Source organism: Triturus cristatus, chromosome 10 (genome assembly GCF_964204655.1).
Source record: "Triturus cristatus chromosome 10, aTriCri1.1, whole genome shotgun sequence".
In the NCBI taxonomy this organism is placed as follows: Eukaryota; Metazoa; Chordata; class Amphibia; order Caudata; family Salamandridae; genus Triturus; species Triturus cristatus.
In genome coordinates, this window is record NC_140593.1 from 987,269,750 (window position 1) to 987,286,451 (window position 16,702).

General features: G+C 41.6%; 1 protein-coding gene across 2 annotated transcripts in view; it reads right to left on the reverse strand.

Moving 5' to 3' along the window:
- FLCN (folliculin) overlaps window positions 1-16,702 on the reverse strand; it is a 195,032-nt gene that overhangs the window by 116,682 nt on the left and 61,648 nt on the right. For both annotated transcript variants that reach the window (XM_085628926.1, XM_085628927.1), the window contains exon 6: window positions 16,294-16,385. In XM_085628926.1, coding sequence (XP_085485052.1) covers window positions 16,294-16,385 — 92 coding nt within the window. The remainder of the gene's footprint in view (window positions 1-16,293; window positions 16,386-16,702) is intronic.

A 16,702-nucleotide genomic window follows, 5' to 3' on the forward strand; every position in this document is an offset into this window, starting at 1 on the left:
GCAGAATTACAGGCAGATTACCCTTGGCATGATGCTTGAGGAGTTTGCAGGTTTCAGAGACAGCTTTGTAATCCCTTACCAATAGCCAAGAATTTGAAGTACGCCATGGATCTGCCATTAGTGGGGGACAGTAAATTAGCAAAATAATTCCAATTAGGGCAAGTGGCTGGCCCTAATAAATACCCTCCACTAGAGAACTGTATTTCTCCATTAGGTCTTGTCCTCAAAAAGGAGTAGAGAAAATTCCACCTCATTCATCACCCATCATGATGGGTGTCAGTAGCTAGTCCTAAACAACGCTGCATGTGTTTGATGACCAATAAATGAACCCTACCTGTATACTACATAACAAAATATGAATAAACTTGCAACAGTTTTCCCTACAAATAGGGTGTAGTCGGTTTCCTTTTAGGGAAGCAACTGTGTGTTTGTCACAGAAAGTATATCTTAGATGACAGAAGACTCGAAACACCAGGTGGATGACCACGTAACACGCAGGGGGACACTAAAGGAGACAACCCCACAGTGTTTCCTCATTGCCTAGTTAGTATGTCTTCAGTGGCCACTTGGCAGAGTAAGGTAGCCACGGGCAGCACAAAATTGCGGCCCCTTACCCCGACCGGATGACATCACGTCCGGCCCGGGGACTGGGAGGGGTATTTAGGTGGGCTTGCCAGCTTGTTCTTCTTCTTTTCCAGTGGTGGCAGCAGCAGAGTCATTTACCACTCATTCACACGGCATAAACAGGAGCGCCAAAAAGAACAACCAATCTCTGTAGAGCATCGTGAGAGAAGTTACTGGGAGATCCTAATGCAAAAAGCAAACAATAACCCATCAGATGGAGATGGGGCCACTAAATATGATATCCTCAGGCCATATGGGGCCATGAAAACAACCTAAGGGCAACCCCGTCATTCTAGAAGGGACAGCTGATATCTGGAGAGCTGGGGGTTGGCCTTACCTCGCTCCGTGTTGGCACAGGTGCAGCAACCATTACATTCTATTGGGCTGCAGCCCCAATGCAAAATATACAGCGCCGGATGGCTAATAAGACCTCACTGTGATTCCCGGTAGCTTGAGATTGGTTCAGGATGGGTGTCCGTGGTTAGTCCTAAATGCGCTGCACACGTTTGATCACCCGAAAGTTAAGCCTGCATGTGTACTGCATAACAAAATATGAACAAACTTGAGACAGTTTTTCCCACAAATAGCATGTGGTTTGTTTTCTTTTGGGGATGCAACTGTGGTTTTGTCACATAAAGTATGTTGTGTGTTAGACATGTCAGGTGGTAGAAAACACATTTGCAAAAGAAACAAGTCAATGCACCTCGCAGGTAATTATGACAGCTTGATATGAGTGACTTATTTCAAGTCAAGTCAAAAATACTTTATTCGGTTAAAAGAAAATAACCATAAAAGCAACAAAAATACAAATACAATTAAAAATAATACAATATACAGTTATTGTTGCAGGGGAGAAGTACAAACAAGTTTCCTTGTGGGCAGTTTAACTAGTTAACTGTCCATTGATTTACGTAATTTAAAAACATTTTAAAAAAATTCTGCCAGCGAGGCAACAATAAATACAGTGTCCATTCTTTGCAATTCTAAAAACGCTGGGCGGCATCTATTTAAATTCAACTCTTTAAGGATTGGGACAATACATTTTTTACGGGGCCAGGTATAAAATCTACAAAAAAACAGCACGTGAATATCTGATTGCGAGGATAATTCATCACATGGACATAAGCAGAGTTCATTTGACCAAGAATTCATTTCTGGGAAAGTTAATAATCTAAAAACTATATTAAATCTAAAACGTGTTAGACGAAATCTTTCGTGGGTTGCCATAGAGAGACATAAGTATGGTTGTAAGTTTGCACCACTTAATATCAGTTGGTGGGAACACACTGTTTTTTTCTTTTTTTCCTCACACAGTCTTTTTTCCTTAAGATGTTCCATACAGGATGTTTTCAATAGTTTTCTCGAGATGTGTACCATTGACATTGGATCCTCAAAATATTGTTCACAATATATCTCTGTCAAGAAAGTCTTCACATAATTTAACCATTTGAAAACATTTACATTTGCCAGTTTTAACACATCCTGGATTATGGCGCGATTTACAACACACTCATTTACAGTCCAAACCCTGTGCCATAACAAAATGGGCTGAATTTTTATTATATCTGAAATATATGGCTGCCCCAGCTCCTCATGACAATTTAAGGTTGCAGTACTATCGGGCACGGACAGCATGTACCGCATAAACTTATTTTCAATTATTTGGATAGCATCTATATTAGCATACCCCCAGAGTCCTGCTCCATAGACAGCCACTGATATACACGTTGCATTATAAATAGTTAAAATTTCTCTAAAAGGCTTCTTTCCCATTTTCTGTATAAAACTCTTTAGGGCCATTATTGTCTTTGAGAACAAAAGAGTTCTTGCCCTGATCGCGTTTGTCCACGTGCCAGTCTCATGGAATAAGATGCCTAAATAGGAAAAGGCGGGCGTGTTTTCTAGACTAGCATTATTTATTGAGATAGTTTTCATCCTTTTCTTAGTTCGCGTTCCACAGTTCATGGTAAAAGTTTTACTACAGTTGATTTTTAAGTCCAAACTGTCCATGAACGTATTGAAGGATGTAATTAAATTTTGTAGGGCATTTGGTGTTCGTGCCATTAAAACGGCATCGTCCGCATACAGGAGTGCGGGAATACGCCTGCCGCCAGCAACAGGCATATCCCCGCACTCCTGCAGAAGACGATCTTCCAACCCATTTATATAAATCAAAAACAGAAAAGGTGCCAGGACACATCCTTGGCGTACTCCTCGCCCTATCCCAAAAGGTTTGCTACATTCCCCCCCTTTTCCATAACGAACAGTTGCTGTAGCCCCAGAGTACAGCTCCCTCAGAAAGGAGAGGATTGAATCATCCACGCCCATTCTTTGCATTACTTTCCATAATTTATTATGAGACACGCAATCAAAAGCCGAAGTAAGATCGACAAAGACAAGATATAAACGCTCCTTCTTTATCGATGTATACTTCTGCTGCAGGAAAAATAGATTTAAACACTGCTCTATAGTTCCTATGCCCCTTTGGAAGCCAAACTGAAGGTCACTTATAATCCCATTATCCTCCGCCCAGTTTTGTAATTTGGCTAAAATAACTCTGCCCAAGATTTTTATGGACGAGTCGAGTAGGGATATTGGCCTATAACAGGCACAGTTTTGTCTGTCTCCCTTTTTAAAAATGGGAACAATGATGGATGTAAACCATGACCGATTTAGGCCCTTCGCCAATGCTGCGTTAAAAAGCTGTACCAGAATGGGACCCCAGATCTCACTGTTAGCTTTATACAGATCAGCTGGGATCCCATCTGGGCCTGATGCCTTTCCACCCTTTGTATCTTTTAGGCTCAGTAGAACCTTGGCGAGTGTTACCACTATTTTTTCAGGTACCACCCCTTTTTCCCGTGGAATCTCCAATTGTGGGACTGGTACTTTTTGTGCCTCCATCTCTTTCTCACACAAAGAGGCAGAGATCTTTTGTGAGGGCGGCTCTAAACACATATAGAGAGTTGAAAAGTGTGTGACCCAGTCATCCTCATTGATTGCAATTTCTATGCGTGCCTTGGTGTTATCAAAAAGGAGGGGTGCATTTACCACCCCCCAAAATTCCGATGTATCTTTTGCCTGTGAGGCCTCGCATAGTTTTTCCCAGGCCATCCTCTTTATATTTTTCTTTCTTTCTTGCAATACAAGATTATAGCGATTCCTTAAATCTCTTATTTGGGTGGGGTTCCGTGGTTCCCGGTGAATAGCGTGTTTGAGCTCAGTCAGGGCTCTAGTACATGCCTTATCAAACCATCTTTTTCCATTTTTAGTCCCATTTCTAAAAACCACCCTCAAACTCTCTTTAATTGTTGCTGCTATGATATTAAAATGTTCGATTATATTTTCGCTCTTTGAATTTTCATCTAAACAAATTCTAAAGCTATCTGAGCAGGTATTAACTAGTTTAGCTAGGAATTCGTTCGGGACCACCTTACTCCATTTGAGGGAATACCCATTTTGTCTTCCCATCAGCACATCCGGGGCTTCCTGTATTTGTAGACTATCATGTAGGCATGCTGAAAAAGGGTTAACAATTTCAAGTACTTGTGGGTAGTGATCACTCAGTGGTAGTTCATAGTTCTTATAGTTAGAGGCCCTAAATCCAGAAGTATTTGAGCAGATAATAAAATCCATAGTGGTCGATGCGCCCCTTCCAATAAAGGTCGGGGTAAACGGTGTTGGGCACGCGGTTAATTCATTTGCATATCCCAAATCACAATTAAATAGTATCTCGTTCAGCAAATCCCCGGTTAGAGTATGGTCAAAATGTGTCAGATCAATGTCTTGCTCTAACATTAAACCGCAAGTTCCTTTTTGACCCATTTTGCAAAGATGACAATTAAAATCCCCCCCCCCCCCATAAAATCATTACTTCCCTCGTCTTGCTTACTATCTCCCCTTGTAGATCCTCATTTAACCTTTTCATAATGTTCTGAATTGCGGTGCATGGAATATTGTTATAAAAGTTAACTATCACAAGGCTAATCCCAATTTTGGTATCTATCACTAATTTATGATAGTAGCTACAATTGTGATAGAAATGAACCCTCTCATATAATAAAGAGTTCGAGAGGTACGTAATTATACCACCTTTGGGTCTCCCATATGACCCTCCTATTGCAGAAGTGCAGTAAGTTTTGTAACCATTTAAATGTATAGGTTCTATTGTCCAAGTTTCTTGTAAAGCCATAATATCCATGCCATCCGTGGCCGTTTTCCATGAAGGATTAGAAATTTTATGTTTTAATCCTGCCACGTTCCAGAACATCACCTTACAATTTCTATTTTGGCTGGGTATTATTACTTCGTCTATAACAACATGGCCTATGTCAATATTATCTGTTTCAACTATAGGGTCACTCATAATTCCTTTTGACTTAGAGACGAAGTTTGGACTGCTATGGAGGGGTAAATCCTTTTTACCTTTTACACCCTCTCGCCCCGATAATTTAGCTTGATTATTCAATTCTTTGGTTACTGGCAGAATCTTATTGCACAAACTACTACTAATATTATCAAAATTTTCATTAGGGGAACTATGAGGTGGTAGATTTGGGGTAGTATTTATAGGTGGCAGTTGGTCAGATAATTTCTCACACCCTAGGCGTCAGTCGACCATATCCAGTGGGCTAAATCTATTATAACAGGGGACGGCAAATGGAGCAGACTGTACGCCTAACCAATCTCCCCAATGTTGCGGACCTCCCTTTTGATTCCTCCCGGGCCTTCGCTGTATTAAAGTCCAGTGGTCATCTTCCCTCCATCCCTGCCTGTTAAAATTTGAATCCCCTTATTTACTTTCTGGGTGCTGCATCTGCCTGGGGCTAGGGTGCCCGAGACATATCGCACTAAAAAGCCGGAGTTAAAAACTCAGGTGCGCCACTGGCGCAAACATTAAAAATCACAGAAATTCAATAGTTCTGAATAATAACTCACACAACACATACCATAACTGACGCAGTCTGCCATGTGTCGTCAGCAAATTGTTTTGAGCATGACAGACGTCAAGAGTTACAGTATGTGTTAGTAGGCATTACTAAACAAAACTAACAAATTTTCAGGCACATGCATCAAAGCTTTTTGGGATCGCAAACGGTGCGACTCGCAAAAATCGTCCGTTTGCGATCACAAAATTAGCTTTTGCGATGCATGAAACAACTTGCCACTCGCAATTAAAAAAAATCGCAATTATTTGCGATTTCTTTAATTGCGATTGCATTTAAGGAATCGCAAATTGCGATTCCTTAAATGCAATGCAAGATGCCTTTTAAAATAGTGATTTCGCTATTTGGGCCCGCTATTTACCGCGAAATTATACCAGATGGTAAATAGCGGAAACTTTGAAAAATGCACTAAAGTGCATTTTTCAAAGTTGTAGGTTACACACACACACACACATGCCCTTGGGACATGTGTGTGCGCAACATGTGCACAGATCAATTTCAGGGGTGCAACAGGGTGTCCTTTTGACACCCTTGCACCCTTGAATTTGCATGCGCAATTTGCGAGTACCTATTGGTACTCGCAAATTGCGCATGCAATTTCACCTTTCAATCCTATGGGCCAGTAGGCCCATAGGAATAATTGGGAAGCCATTCCTTATTTGCGAGTCGAAACTTGCGAGTCGCAAATAAGGAATGTGTAGGAATCGCTATTTTTATAGCGATTCCTACATGCATAGGCTTTTGCGAGTCCTTTTTTCCCCCTTAATTATCGCAATTAAGGACTCGCAAAATCCTAGCTTGATGCATGTGCCTGTTTATGGTTTCGGACTTTTGAGCCAGAACCATAACTCCATTTTTTAAAGTGTTTTTTTCAGTGACTGCTTTTTTTAATAGATGTATAATATACTTCATTTCTTAGCTACGCTATGCACTTCCTTTGGCTGCGCACAACAGGATTTAGCAGCGAGCCTTCCCTTAGGCAAGGCACTTCACAACATCGGCAGTGTGCAGCAGGGGTCACCCGCAGTACCCTGCCATCATCCAGACCATGCTCCCTCCATGCAATGGGTGGTTCACCCCGGCTGTGCACAGGCTTTGAAGCATCCAGGCCCTGTGTCCATCCTGCAACCAGCGGGCATCCTCTGCCCTGTACCCAATACACCATGGACAGCCGCAGCAGCCTCTTTTTATTTTTAAATTGAGCCTTTGTTGACTGCGCACAGGAGCCTTTTTTAGTTATGGGGAATTAATTTTTCATTTTTTCAATCTGTATATTTTGGTAAAAGCCCACCAATTTGCATTGATTGGCCGGCCACAAGACAGAAAAAAGTCCTTTGTGGTTACCATTTCAGAAGGCGGGGCAATAGGTGTGGGAGTTTCTCCTCAAAAGTGGCCAACATGGCTTGAATAAATAGAAATAAATACATTTGCTGGGTCAGAGGATCTTTCAGAGTGTGCAGTTGCTAGCACTTCTAAGAGACTAGGCCTGAGTAAAAACGATTTCTGATGGCTCAACTATGGGATGCTACAAAGACTTCATCTAGTGGTCTGGCTGTTTCTAGAGACGGCAGCTGATGGCGTTTTTTGTTTAACTAGCCTTAGCAATCTTACTAGTCTGAAATTTAGTTGTGGAGTCCCTGGTTCGAAGCATGCCAGGACTGCTTCCCTCCGTGAGCAAATTCCCCTCTGATTGAAGGGGACCTTAAGCAATTGTCTCCTTTCCTGCTGCATCGCTTTGAAAGTGCAGAGTAGGTGCAAAATGTCTCCTAGTACGTTGTTGCACAGGCTGCAGGAAGTTATGGTCGGTGCCCACAGCCAGGGTGGGAGTCTCTGGATGCACAGGAGTAGACCACGGCGATACCTTAAGAATTTAGTTTTGACTGATTTCGGGTATCCCTGGATCTTTCTTTTAGGATTCACAGTACTACAATACCTAAAATAGCAGCTAAAGTGCCAATGTAGGTGCTGAGGTACTACGCATCACAGAGAGGATCCATGTACAGAGCAAGGTTCATGCCCCGACCTGCGAACCCAGTGCAATATTCACATGCCCATGGATCACTATTTAGGGTTTGTCATCAACTTCTTTTTACCACAATAAGGGTATTTCACAAATATGGAATCCCTGATGTTCCCACAAAACTGCCCCAAAAACATGTTGGGTACTGTCAAATTCCAACCATGAGAGAGCAAAAACATTGCACAGCTAGGTGCTCAGGAATCCTAGCTTCACAGAAAGATGAACTGAGAGTCTACTGCCTGAGGTGTGCTACAGCAGACAGCATGTTCAGCCCCGAGCCTTAAAGGCTGACTGCCTTTTTTCCACTACAGAAGGTTACATTGTCATTTTACCCACTTTCAAAATATATTGTAAAATATTTGTCCACAACTAATTTGCAATGGCAGTTTTAGATTTTGGTAAAAAAAGAAAGAACATTTTTTTATTTCATTTGCATATAAAAATAAATAAAAATATGTATCTCTTTTTTTTATATATTTTTATTAGAAACATTGGGCATCACCAATTCACACGATCTATACAAAAGTTAGCCTCTAGTAGCACCAGTACTTTTTAAACTTGTTACATCAAAACTGATACATGACTTCAGGAATCCTCACATTACCATTATAACATATCAGTCCCGTTACATTCCATCCATCACCCTTAATCTGACATTTGGACTGCTTCCGATCTTGGTGGTTCGCAGATATACCCCCGGAATTTGTTCCAGTCTCCCCAGACTCTTGCCCATTTTTGGGGACATCCCCGATGCACATATACCGCCCTTTACGCTACCATAGCTTCTTCCATGTCCCTACACTATTCCTGCAGCGTAGGAGACTCGCCCGACCCCCACCTCCTTGCAATATTCCTTTAAGCAACCATGGTTCCCAGTGTTACCCAGTCCTGCGCTGGGTGGGTTAGATCAGTAGGTTCCCACATATTTAATAAACATCGTTTCGGTTCTGGGAGCAACGATTCTCCCACAGTTTGTGACATGGTCCTCATTATCTTGACCCAATATGCCCTAATCTTCGGACATTCCCATATCGTATGGTGGAAAGTACCCTCTTCCCCACAATCCCGCAGACAAAATTGGTGTGTAGCCATCCCTATTTTGAAGAGGGTCACTCTGGTGTAGTAAGTACGATGAAGTACTTTCAGTTGTATCAACCGCAAGCGCGCCGGTATTGCAACCTCCCGAGGAGACGACAGTGCCTCCTGCCACTCTTCGTCATCCCATTCTCCCAAGTCTACAGCCCATTTCTGTCTAAGTGCCAACATGGGGTCAGGTAAGTTATTTATCAACTTACGATAGGAGAAGGAAGTGGCCCTTTAAAAATATGTATCTCTTTTAAAGTGTTCCGAGATACTCAACTTAGCTTTAGAGACTGCAGGTACATGAGTAGGAGTGAAGATACTAAGATGAAGAAACAAGGCACTTCTGACTGGGTGAATGGGTAAATCAGTTAAGTCCTTTATTGCCAACCACATCTACAGGTATGCATTTGCTGTTCTTGATGTAAACAGCCAGGTGATCTATATTTCAATGCTAGACAACATTATGTAGGAACCTGCAATGCTGCATTTGAGGATTGCAGAAACAAGCTGGGCGCAGGAAACTCTGTCATGCTCATAAGCAAACACTATATGACCAGACAAGTGTTAAGAAGATGGCTGTGTGTTTTATAAAGGGTCCACATACAATGTAATCTCTAGTTTGTCTGTCTGTGAAGAACAATCTGCTCTAATGTCTAGGGGAGGTGCCACTGTGTTTGCAGCCGAGCAGCACAAACAGCACATCGGAATTTGTTCGAGGTACGTACAAATGAGTTGCTAAGGTGGGCAATCTCTATATTCCAAGTACGTTTTCCAGTTAACTCACTACATGAATTAGTTACCAAAAAAAACACCTGTATTCTTTTTTCCACTTAGCAATTGAATGACTTTCTATCCTAAACAAGAAAATATTCATCATTCATTTGGGGTACTGTTGACAATACAAAACAGACAAAAGCCACTCACGACCAAGACTATTTTACAGACTCTATGATGCAGTTTGACAGATATGTTTGTATACTTGTAATTAATTTGTTATGATGATGCAGTTCTAAGCAAGTTTGTCAGACCCAAAAGTAAGTGCACAGTCCTTGTTTTCCTTCTACTACTCTCTCACTTTACTATCCTTTCCAGTTGCACTTTTCTGGTGTGCAAATCTCAAACTCAAAATGTCACTTGCCAAAACAAACTGCAGAAGTGTGCAAGCCAAGATATCAAGTAGGGTTTTGATTTGGTAGCAAGTGGAACAAGAGGCTGCACATGCAGGGAAGGGCTATCTTGCAGCCCACTTCAACATTCTTCAGCCTGTCTTAAAGAAAACAGGAAACTACAAAACCTTCAGAAACCATGGAAAACGCCAGTCTTGTTAAAAGCTTGTGACCTGCTATAGGAACCAGACCATTCACCGTCCCACATTTGTCTAGATATCCATGTATAGAGAGCCTGTTCACCGATATGGGGAAGTAAGATTTGTATCAAGGGTAACACACGATGGGATGTTACAGAACCTAGGCTCTGTCATCAAATAAAAGCTGCCTCATAGCCAGTGAATGTATTCCATTATCCCTGCAGGTCAAGGGAGGACAATCCCATGAGGGGGAGGTGAGCAGAAACCAGTAGTCGATCAGTTCATGTACTGGTCAACAAGTTCCCAAACTGCCTGAACAACAGGATCTTGTATAGATCAGGAGACGTGATCCTGGCTTGCAAAACCCTAGCCCAAGAGGAGATGAAGCTCAGTGGTAATTTAGAAACCACTAGCGCCAGCAACTGTATTCTGCTTGCATCCTCTGACCACCTTTGCCGCCCCTCTAATTGAATCAGTCTGCATATTGAGGACTGTAAAAGACGTATACTTAAAGCTGTTGCTATTTGTAGCTTCTTGTGTGTTACCGTTATCAGCTACTGTTTATTGGCGCGCTCTGCACTCAGGTTTTCAATAAAGATTGTGTAAAAAACATACGATGCCTCATCTGAGGTAGCAAACTTTTGTCAACTCATCAATGGTCAAAAGAGCATGAATTGGTGGTATGCTATTAAGCGATGAATACCAGATTCCAGTGTGTCTCTGCCTTGCCCTCATGGTCTTAACACTCATATGAAACCCTTGATGCAACCCATGGTGTTAGTCCAACCTTTATTCCCTTATGTTGGTTCTGGACGAGGATTCAAGCCTGTTCGGTTGAGGTGGTGCTATGAGTGCCATTCCAAAGTGAAAAGGTGGGGCGAGGACCAGATGGTGGACCTTGAGTGGGGTGGAATTATGAGGGAATTTAATATCCCTTATCAGTTCTGAAACTCTACAGTTGCATTAAGTACAAATATGAAATGTGATCACCCCAACATCTTGTTTGGTTTAACCAATATATCTTGCCTCTTAGCGTTTCAGAGATAACCCAGAGCTCTCCTTTATTAATAAAGATGTTAACCTATATGCCTACCCTTTTTATTTGATGGTATTTATAATTTGCAGATATGTGAAATGTAAATCACATGGTTGAGGTACTGAGTCGCTGCTCTCAGCACTTTATTGTTGCAGTCCAGGCACCAACGCATAATATACTGCGATGTTATTTACACTATGGTGATTCTTGATTCTAATCACATAAGAACAATGTCAGGCAGCCGGCTACTATACGAATACTTGTTCTTGCAGTATACTTAAACACATGACTACAAGTATGGTCCATTGATAATTAAATGTGGTAACAGATTTTGGGTTTTTGCATAAAATTCAAAGAGGTGCCTAAAACACCGGTTTTTGTACAATAAATGGAGTGGCTGTGATGCTGATTCAGCAGTATAATTATACAGCAACTGCAGTGCTGCTGGTTACTGTTTTACATTCCTTGCATTACCACACACACATTAGCATGCTAGACTTTTGGCTTAGTGTTTTTGATCTGACACACAATTTTTAGGAGGAGATGTAGGCCAAACCGTTGTGCCTATTGGGCACCTGCACACAGGAGAGGTAGAGTAATGTCAAAACAAATAAGAAGGTTCCTCCTCGTACCCATCTCTGTTTACCCTTACAGCCTCCCCAAGCCATCCCTCCACCCAGTGAGAAACTCAAAATCCCCATACACCCTCCAGAGGTAGCTGGCTATGAACTCCGATCGGAAAAGCGAAGGCTCACATCATGCTGAGTTTGATGCAGAGGTTTGATACTGAGACAAAAAGATATCTCTTGATCTGAACCACACTTCACAAAGACAATTATGCTGAGACTTAATGTAGCCACACTGGAGTGTCATAGGTTATGAAACAGTCATAATCTAATCACCCCTTTCCTCAAGTGAAAGAGCCAGTAACATAACCCCTCACTTATCTGTTGCTTTTTCCTGAATTACATTTCTGCTATGTGTGCTTGTCACCTATAATTGCAAGCATGTCACCTTTTCTACTTTCCCATAGGGCCAGTCAACATCTAACAGAACACGTTGTACAGAACACATCAAACACATCCGACACGCATAAGATATTTAAGTGGTCATTATAGTGCACCCAAAACATTTAACAACAACCCTGCATCTGACAGAGCACAATGGAAAGAATAATTAACAGACACCCAACACACCAGAGATGTGCAATACAGCTGGACATCAATGTGCTCAAAGCAGCAGCGACCGCTAGGAAACAACATACGGGAAGACATACAATACAACACATTAGACAGACAACCTCACACACAGCTCTTCACAGCATACCTCAGACTAACCAACAACAGAACATGGTAAATAGAACAACTCACATCCATCCCGCATCTGCCAAAGAAGTAATTAGATAGATATCAAAGACCACAAACAACACCACTGATTAACGTTAACTCATTATCATAACAACATGCTTAGCAACGCGCAAGTCCAACAATTCCAACAGTATATAAATGCAGTAGCAAGACCTTTGTCAGCACCCTTCTGACCTCATAATCTAGCAGTGGCGGCTGCTATTTAACGGCGGTGGAGGGGTGAGTCGTTTCGCGGGTGGTGGAGGCGGGAGAGAATGGGGAATGAAAAAAAATTAAACAATTACTTACCTGTGTGCCACCGCCTCTCGGTCCTCTTCGCCCGCTTTCAGGCAGGAAAGCAGGAATAGGAAGCATCCAGGCTTCCAGGCTCCTCTAAGGCTATCACAACGCTGCAATGCAGGGTTGTGATTGGTCTGAGCACCGTGGCTCGGCACTCAGCCATGGACTGGTATCCTGGCTGTGTTCTCCACTCAGGCCGTAATGCAGCCTGGGTGGAGAACATGCAAAGTGTGCATGACTGTTTGGCCGGCTCGCGATGGCTGGCCAGCCCTTCATGCTCACTTAAGAGGGTGCGAACCAACCCAGCTCCTCTGTGAGAACCCAGCCCCGCCCCTACCCAGCTGAGCAAGGACGGAAAAATAAAATGATAATACCAATGAGTTATTATCATTAAAGTTTTTCTTTTTTGATCTGCTCAGTGGGGTGACGCTCCTCCGCCTTAGCGGAGGAGCCGCCCCTGTAATATAGGGCCCTAACTCTTATCAAAATATAACTATTGTAAACAACAATCATTTGTGGTAATTTACAAAGAACTACCTAACTATGGGGTTTACTCACTGGCGTACAAGACAGTCAGAAGCATATCTAGAAAATGCAAGTCTTTAAAAGTCCTTCTGAACTTCATGTGGTGCTTTATGCTTTTAAGATGGACAGGGAGCATACACCACTAAAGACAGAACTTGGGTGGGAAGCCCATACCACTGGATCTGCTTCATTTACCTTTGGAGGTTGTGATAAGCATGCATTTGTTAGCCTACAAAATCTACATTATATGACTCTTAAGGTGTCAGCATATCTTTAGGCAACAGGCCACACGTGTACTACTGATGTTGCAGCTCACACACAAAGCCAGACTCCAGTCTTTGATGGAATCCGTAAATCAGAGTGAGAATGTACCGGACTCAACACAGCAAGGCCACCCAAATAGGAAAATCTGTGCTACATAAATACATCTAACAAAACACTATGACTGTTTAACTTCTGAGAAAACAGAACAAACTGTTCAAGCTGAGAAATACTCTACACAATACTTAGATAGCTCCTAAAAAGAAATGAAACTGAAAAGGAGGGTTTTATGAATTTCCTTATTATTTGGCGGAAATGATTTGAATTTATTTCATATTTCAAAAATAATTTTGCGCAGAGACATTTCTTTTGTTGCGCTAAGGTCTTATATACAAAATTTTACAAGACATATATTACAATGACACCAAACTGATGATCCCCTGGAAACAAAGAGAAAATATATACAAACATTCATCTAACACTCATGGCCATTATACTCATGCATACACGGCAAACATACAAAAACTGTCAAGAACTGGGTCCTTGTGGCGACCTTTCTTCCCTTGTACAATTAATTACATCTCAATTCAAATGTCAAAAACATTTCATTATTGCATTGCCCAAATGAATATAACAAGCTGGGGGTCGCGTAACTAGTTAGCATGGAGGAGTCTCGTTCGTTATCGGAATTAACCAGACAAATCGCTCCACCAACTAAGAACGGCCATGCACCACCACCCACAGAATCGAGAAAGAGCTATCAATCTGTCAATCCTTTCCGTGTGTCCCCGGACACGGAAAGGATTGACAGATTGATAGCTCTTTCTCGATTCTGTGGGTGGTGGTGCATGGCCGTTCTTAGTTGGTGGAGCGATTTGTCTGGTTAATTCCGATAACGAACGAGACTCCTCCATGCTAACTAGTTACGCGACCCCCAGCTTGTTATATTCATTTGGGCAATGCAATAATGAAATGTTTTTGACATTTGAATTGAGATGTAATTAATTGTACAAGGGAAGAAAGGTCGCCACAAGGACCCAGTTCTTGACAGTTTTTGTATGTTTGCCGTGTATGCATGAGTATAATGGCCATGAGTGTTAGATGAATGTTTGTATATATTTTCTCTTTGTTTCCAGGGGATCATCAGTTTGGTGTCATTGTAATATATGTCTTGTAAAATTTTGTATATAAGACCTTAGCGCAACAAAAGAAATGTCTCTGCGCAAAATTATTTTTGAAATATGAAATAAATTCAAATCATTTCCGCCAAATAATAAGGAAATTCATAAAACCCTCCTTTTCAGTTTCATTTCTTTTTAGGAGCTATCTAAGTATTGTGTAGAGTATTTCTCAGCTTGAACAGTTTGTTCTGTTTTCTTGTATTTTCGGCTCAGTTCAGCTGAGTTTTTTGAGCCACAACCCGGTGTTGTTTTCTATGTTTAACTTCTGAGCCATCATCTAGAAACCCTCTAGAGGGGAGACTAATCATTAATGCATGCTCTTATTTATAGGTAGTAAAAGAATCAGTAGGTTTTTGACTCCATGTTTAATCGCTTCCACTATAATTATGCACATCTATAATTATGCACATCTATAATTATGCACGTCTTTTTGTAAGACACACCAACCAACCCCGGGTGGCCTTAGACCATTTTAAACTATATATTAATGATTATTAGATGGTATGATGCTACTTTGCATAACCTGGTGACTTAGAAATAGGTTTTCTGTCACATAATAGCAGGGTATTTCGAGGCCCTCGTCATTAAATAAAAATTAAAAAAATGACACAGCCTTAAAAGAACAGTTTTGAAAGCCAAGTGAAGGAGACCTACAGAACTTAGGCATCTGGCAAGCCACACCTAGATGACCGACTGCAGAGGAATGATTTGAAAAGGGATTATAAAAATGCATGGTAGAACACACTGGTCTTCCAGGGTGTTCTGAACTTGGCAAAGCCACGTTCGAATCTCATATACAGGAAGGAGCACAGAACATCAAATAGCTGGCCCCCAAAGCTCTTGTATAGGGTTGTTGGGTAGGTGCTAACAGACCTAAAGGTTCTGGTTAGATGCTTAGGGCGAACAGTTTTGTGAGGATCTTTGGTAATCGTCCATGAAGGATTGAGAATTGTGAATGCTGAATTTTCAGTGACTGGAGCCCACACAGGGAGTGCAACATCCGAAGTGATGTTGACCTGTTATTACAAACCGTACAAAAAAAAAGGCTGCACAGATCTGAACTTCTTTGAGATTTGAGAAAATACGTTCAGGGGGCAGGTCTTTAAGTTGCACCAGTATTCAAGGGAGGACATCACTAGAGCATGGATTTCAGAGGTTGTTAGCAACGGCTGGGCCCCTTTTAGTATACAAAGACAGTGGAAAATTGTTTTGGCAAGCTTGTTTCATTGAAGAGTGAAAGTTAAAGCATCATCAGAGATTACTGCCAAGGTGCAAATGTTAAGATTTTTGATTAGTGGGCATCCTAATATTTTAGGCTAAGTCAAAGCTAAGGGAGAAGAGCTGACAGTCCAGGATTTTATTTTCTTCTCCACTAATGCAGAGCCAATTATAGCAATCCTCATTACTTAGTTTTTATATTTGGTAAAATGAATATTTCTGATTTCTGACTGGTGCAAAATGCAAAGCATTCCCCCCCCCCCTTCCATGATTTTCCACAAGTATCACTCACTCAACCTGACATATCTTTGACCCTTAACAAGACTGCAAAGACGAGTGCTCGCTGGCCCGTAGACTTTGCAGACATTTGCAAAGAACACTGGATGCAAATCACGGAATTTCAGGAGGCAGTTCACAGAGCATTGTGCTATTTGGTCAGTGGCTTACCTGCCATCTTTTCCTTCAGAACCAATGTGTCCTCGGTTGGCGCACCCTCCAGCAACTTCTCTGTGAGCCTGCACCCACATGCTTTCAAGAGCCTTTAAAAAAAGAAACAAATAATTAAACCAGAAGGTCTTTAAGAATTTGTATTTTAAAACACTGGAAACGAACGTAAGCACATTAAAATAAACTAGAAGCACTCACAACTACGAACATTAATCCTGGAATTGCCAACCAGGGTATTACATGAAACAATTCCAATGACAAGATACAATGATTCAACTGGCAGTACATGGTAGTACGTTCGAATCCAGTAATCCAGAGGATCCAAACATTTTTATACTGCGCACACATTTGAGTGACATTTTATAAACCTGACCTAAAATCACTTGACACATTTTCTGAGACTATGTAA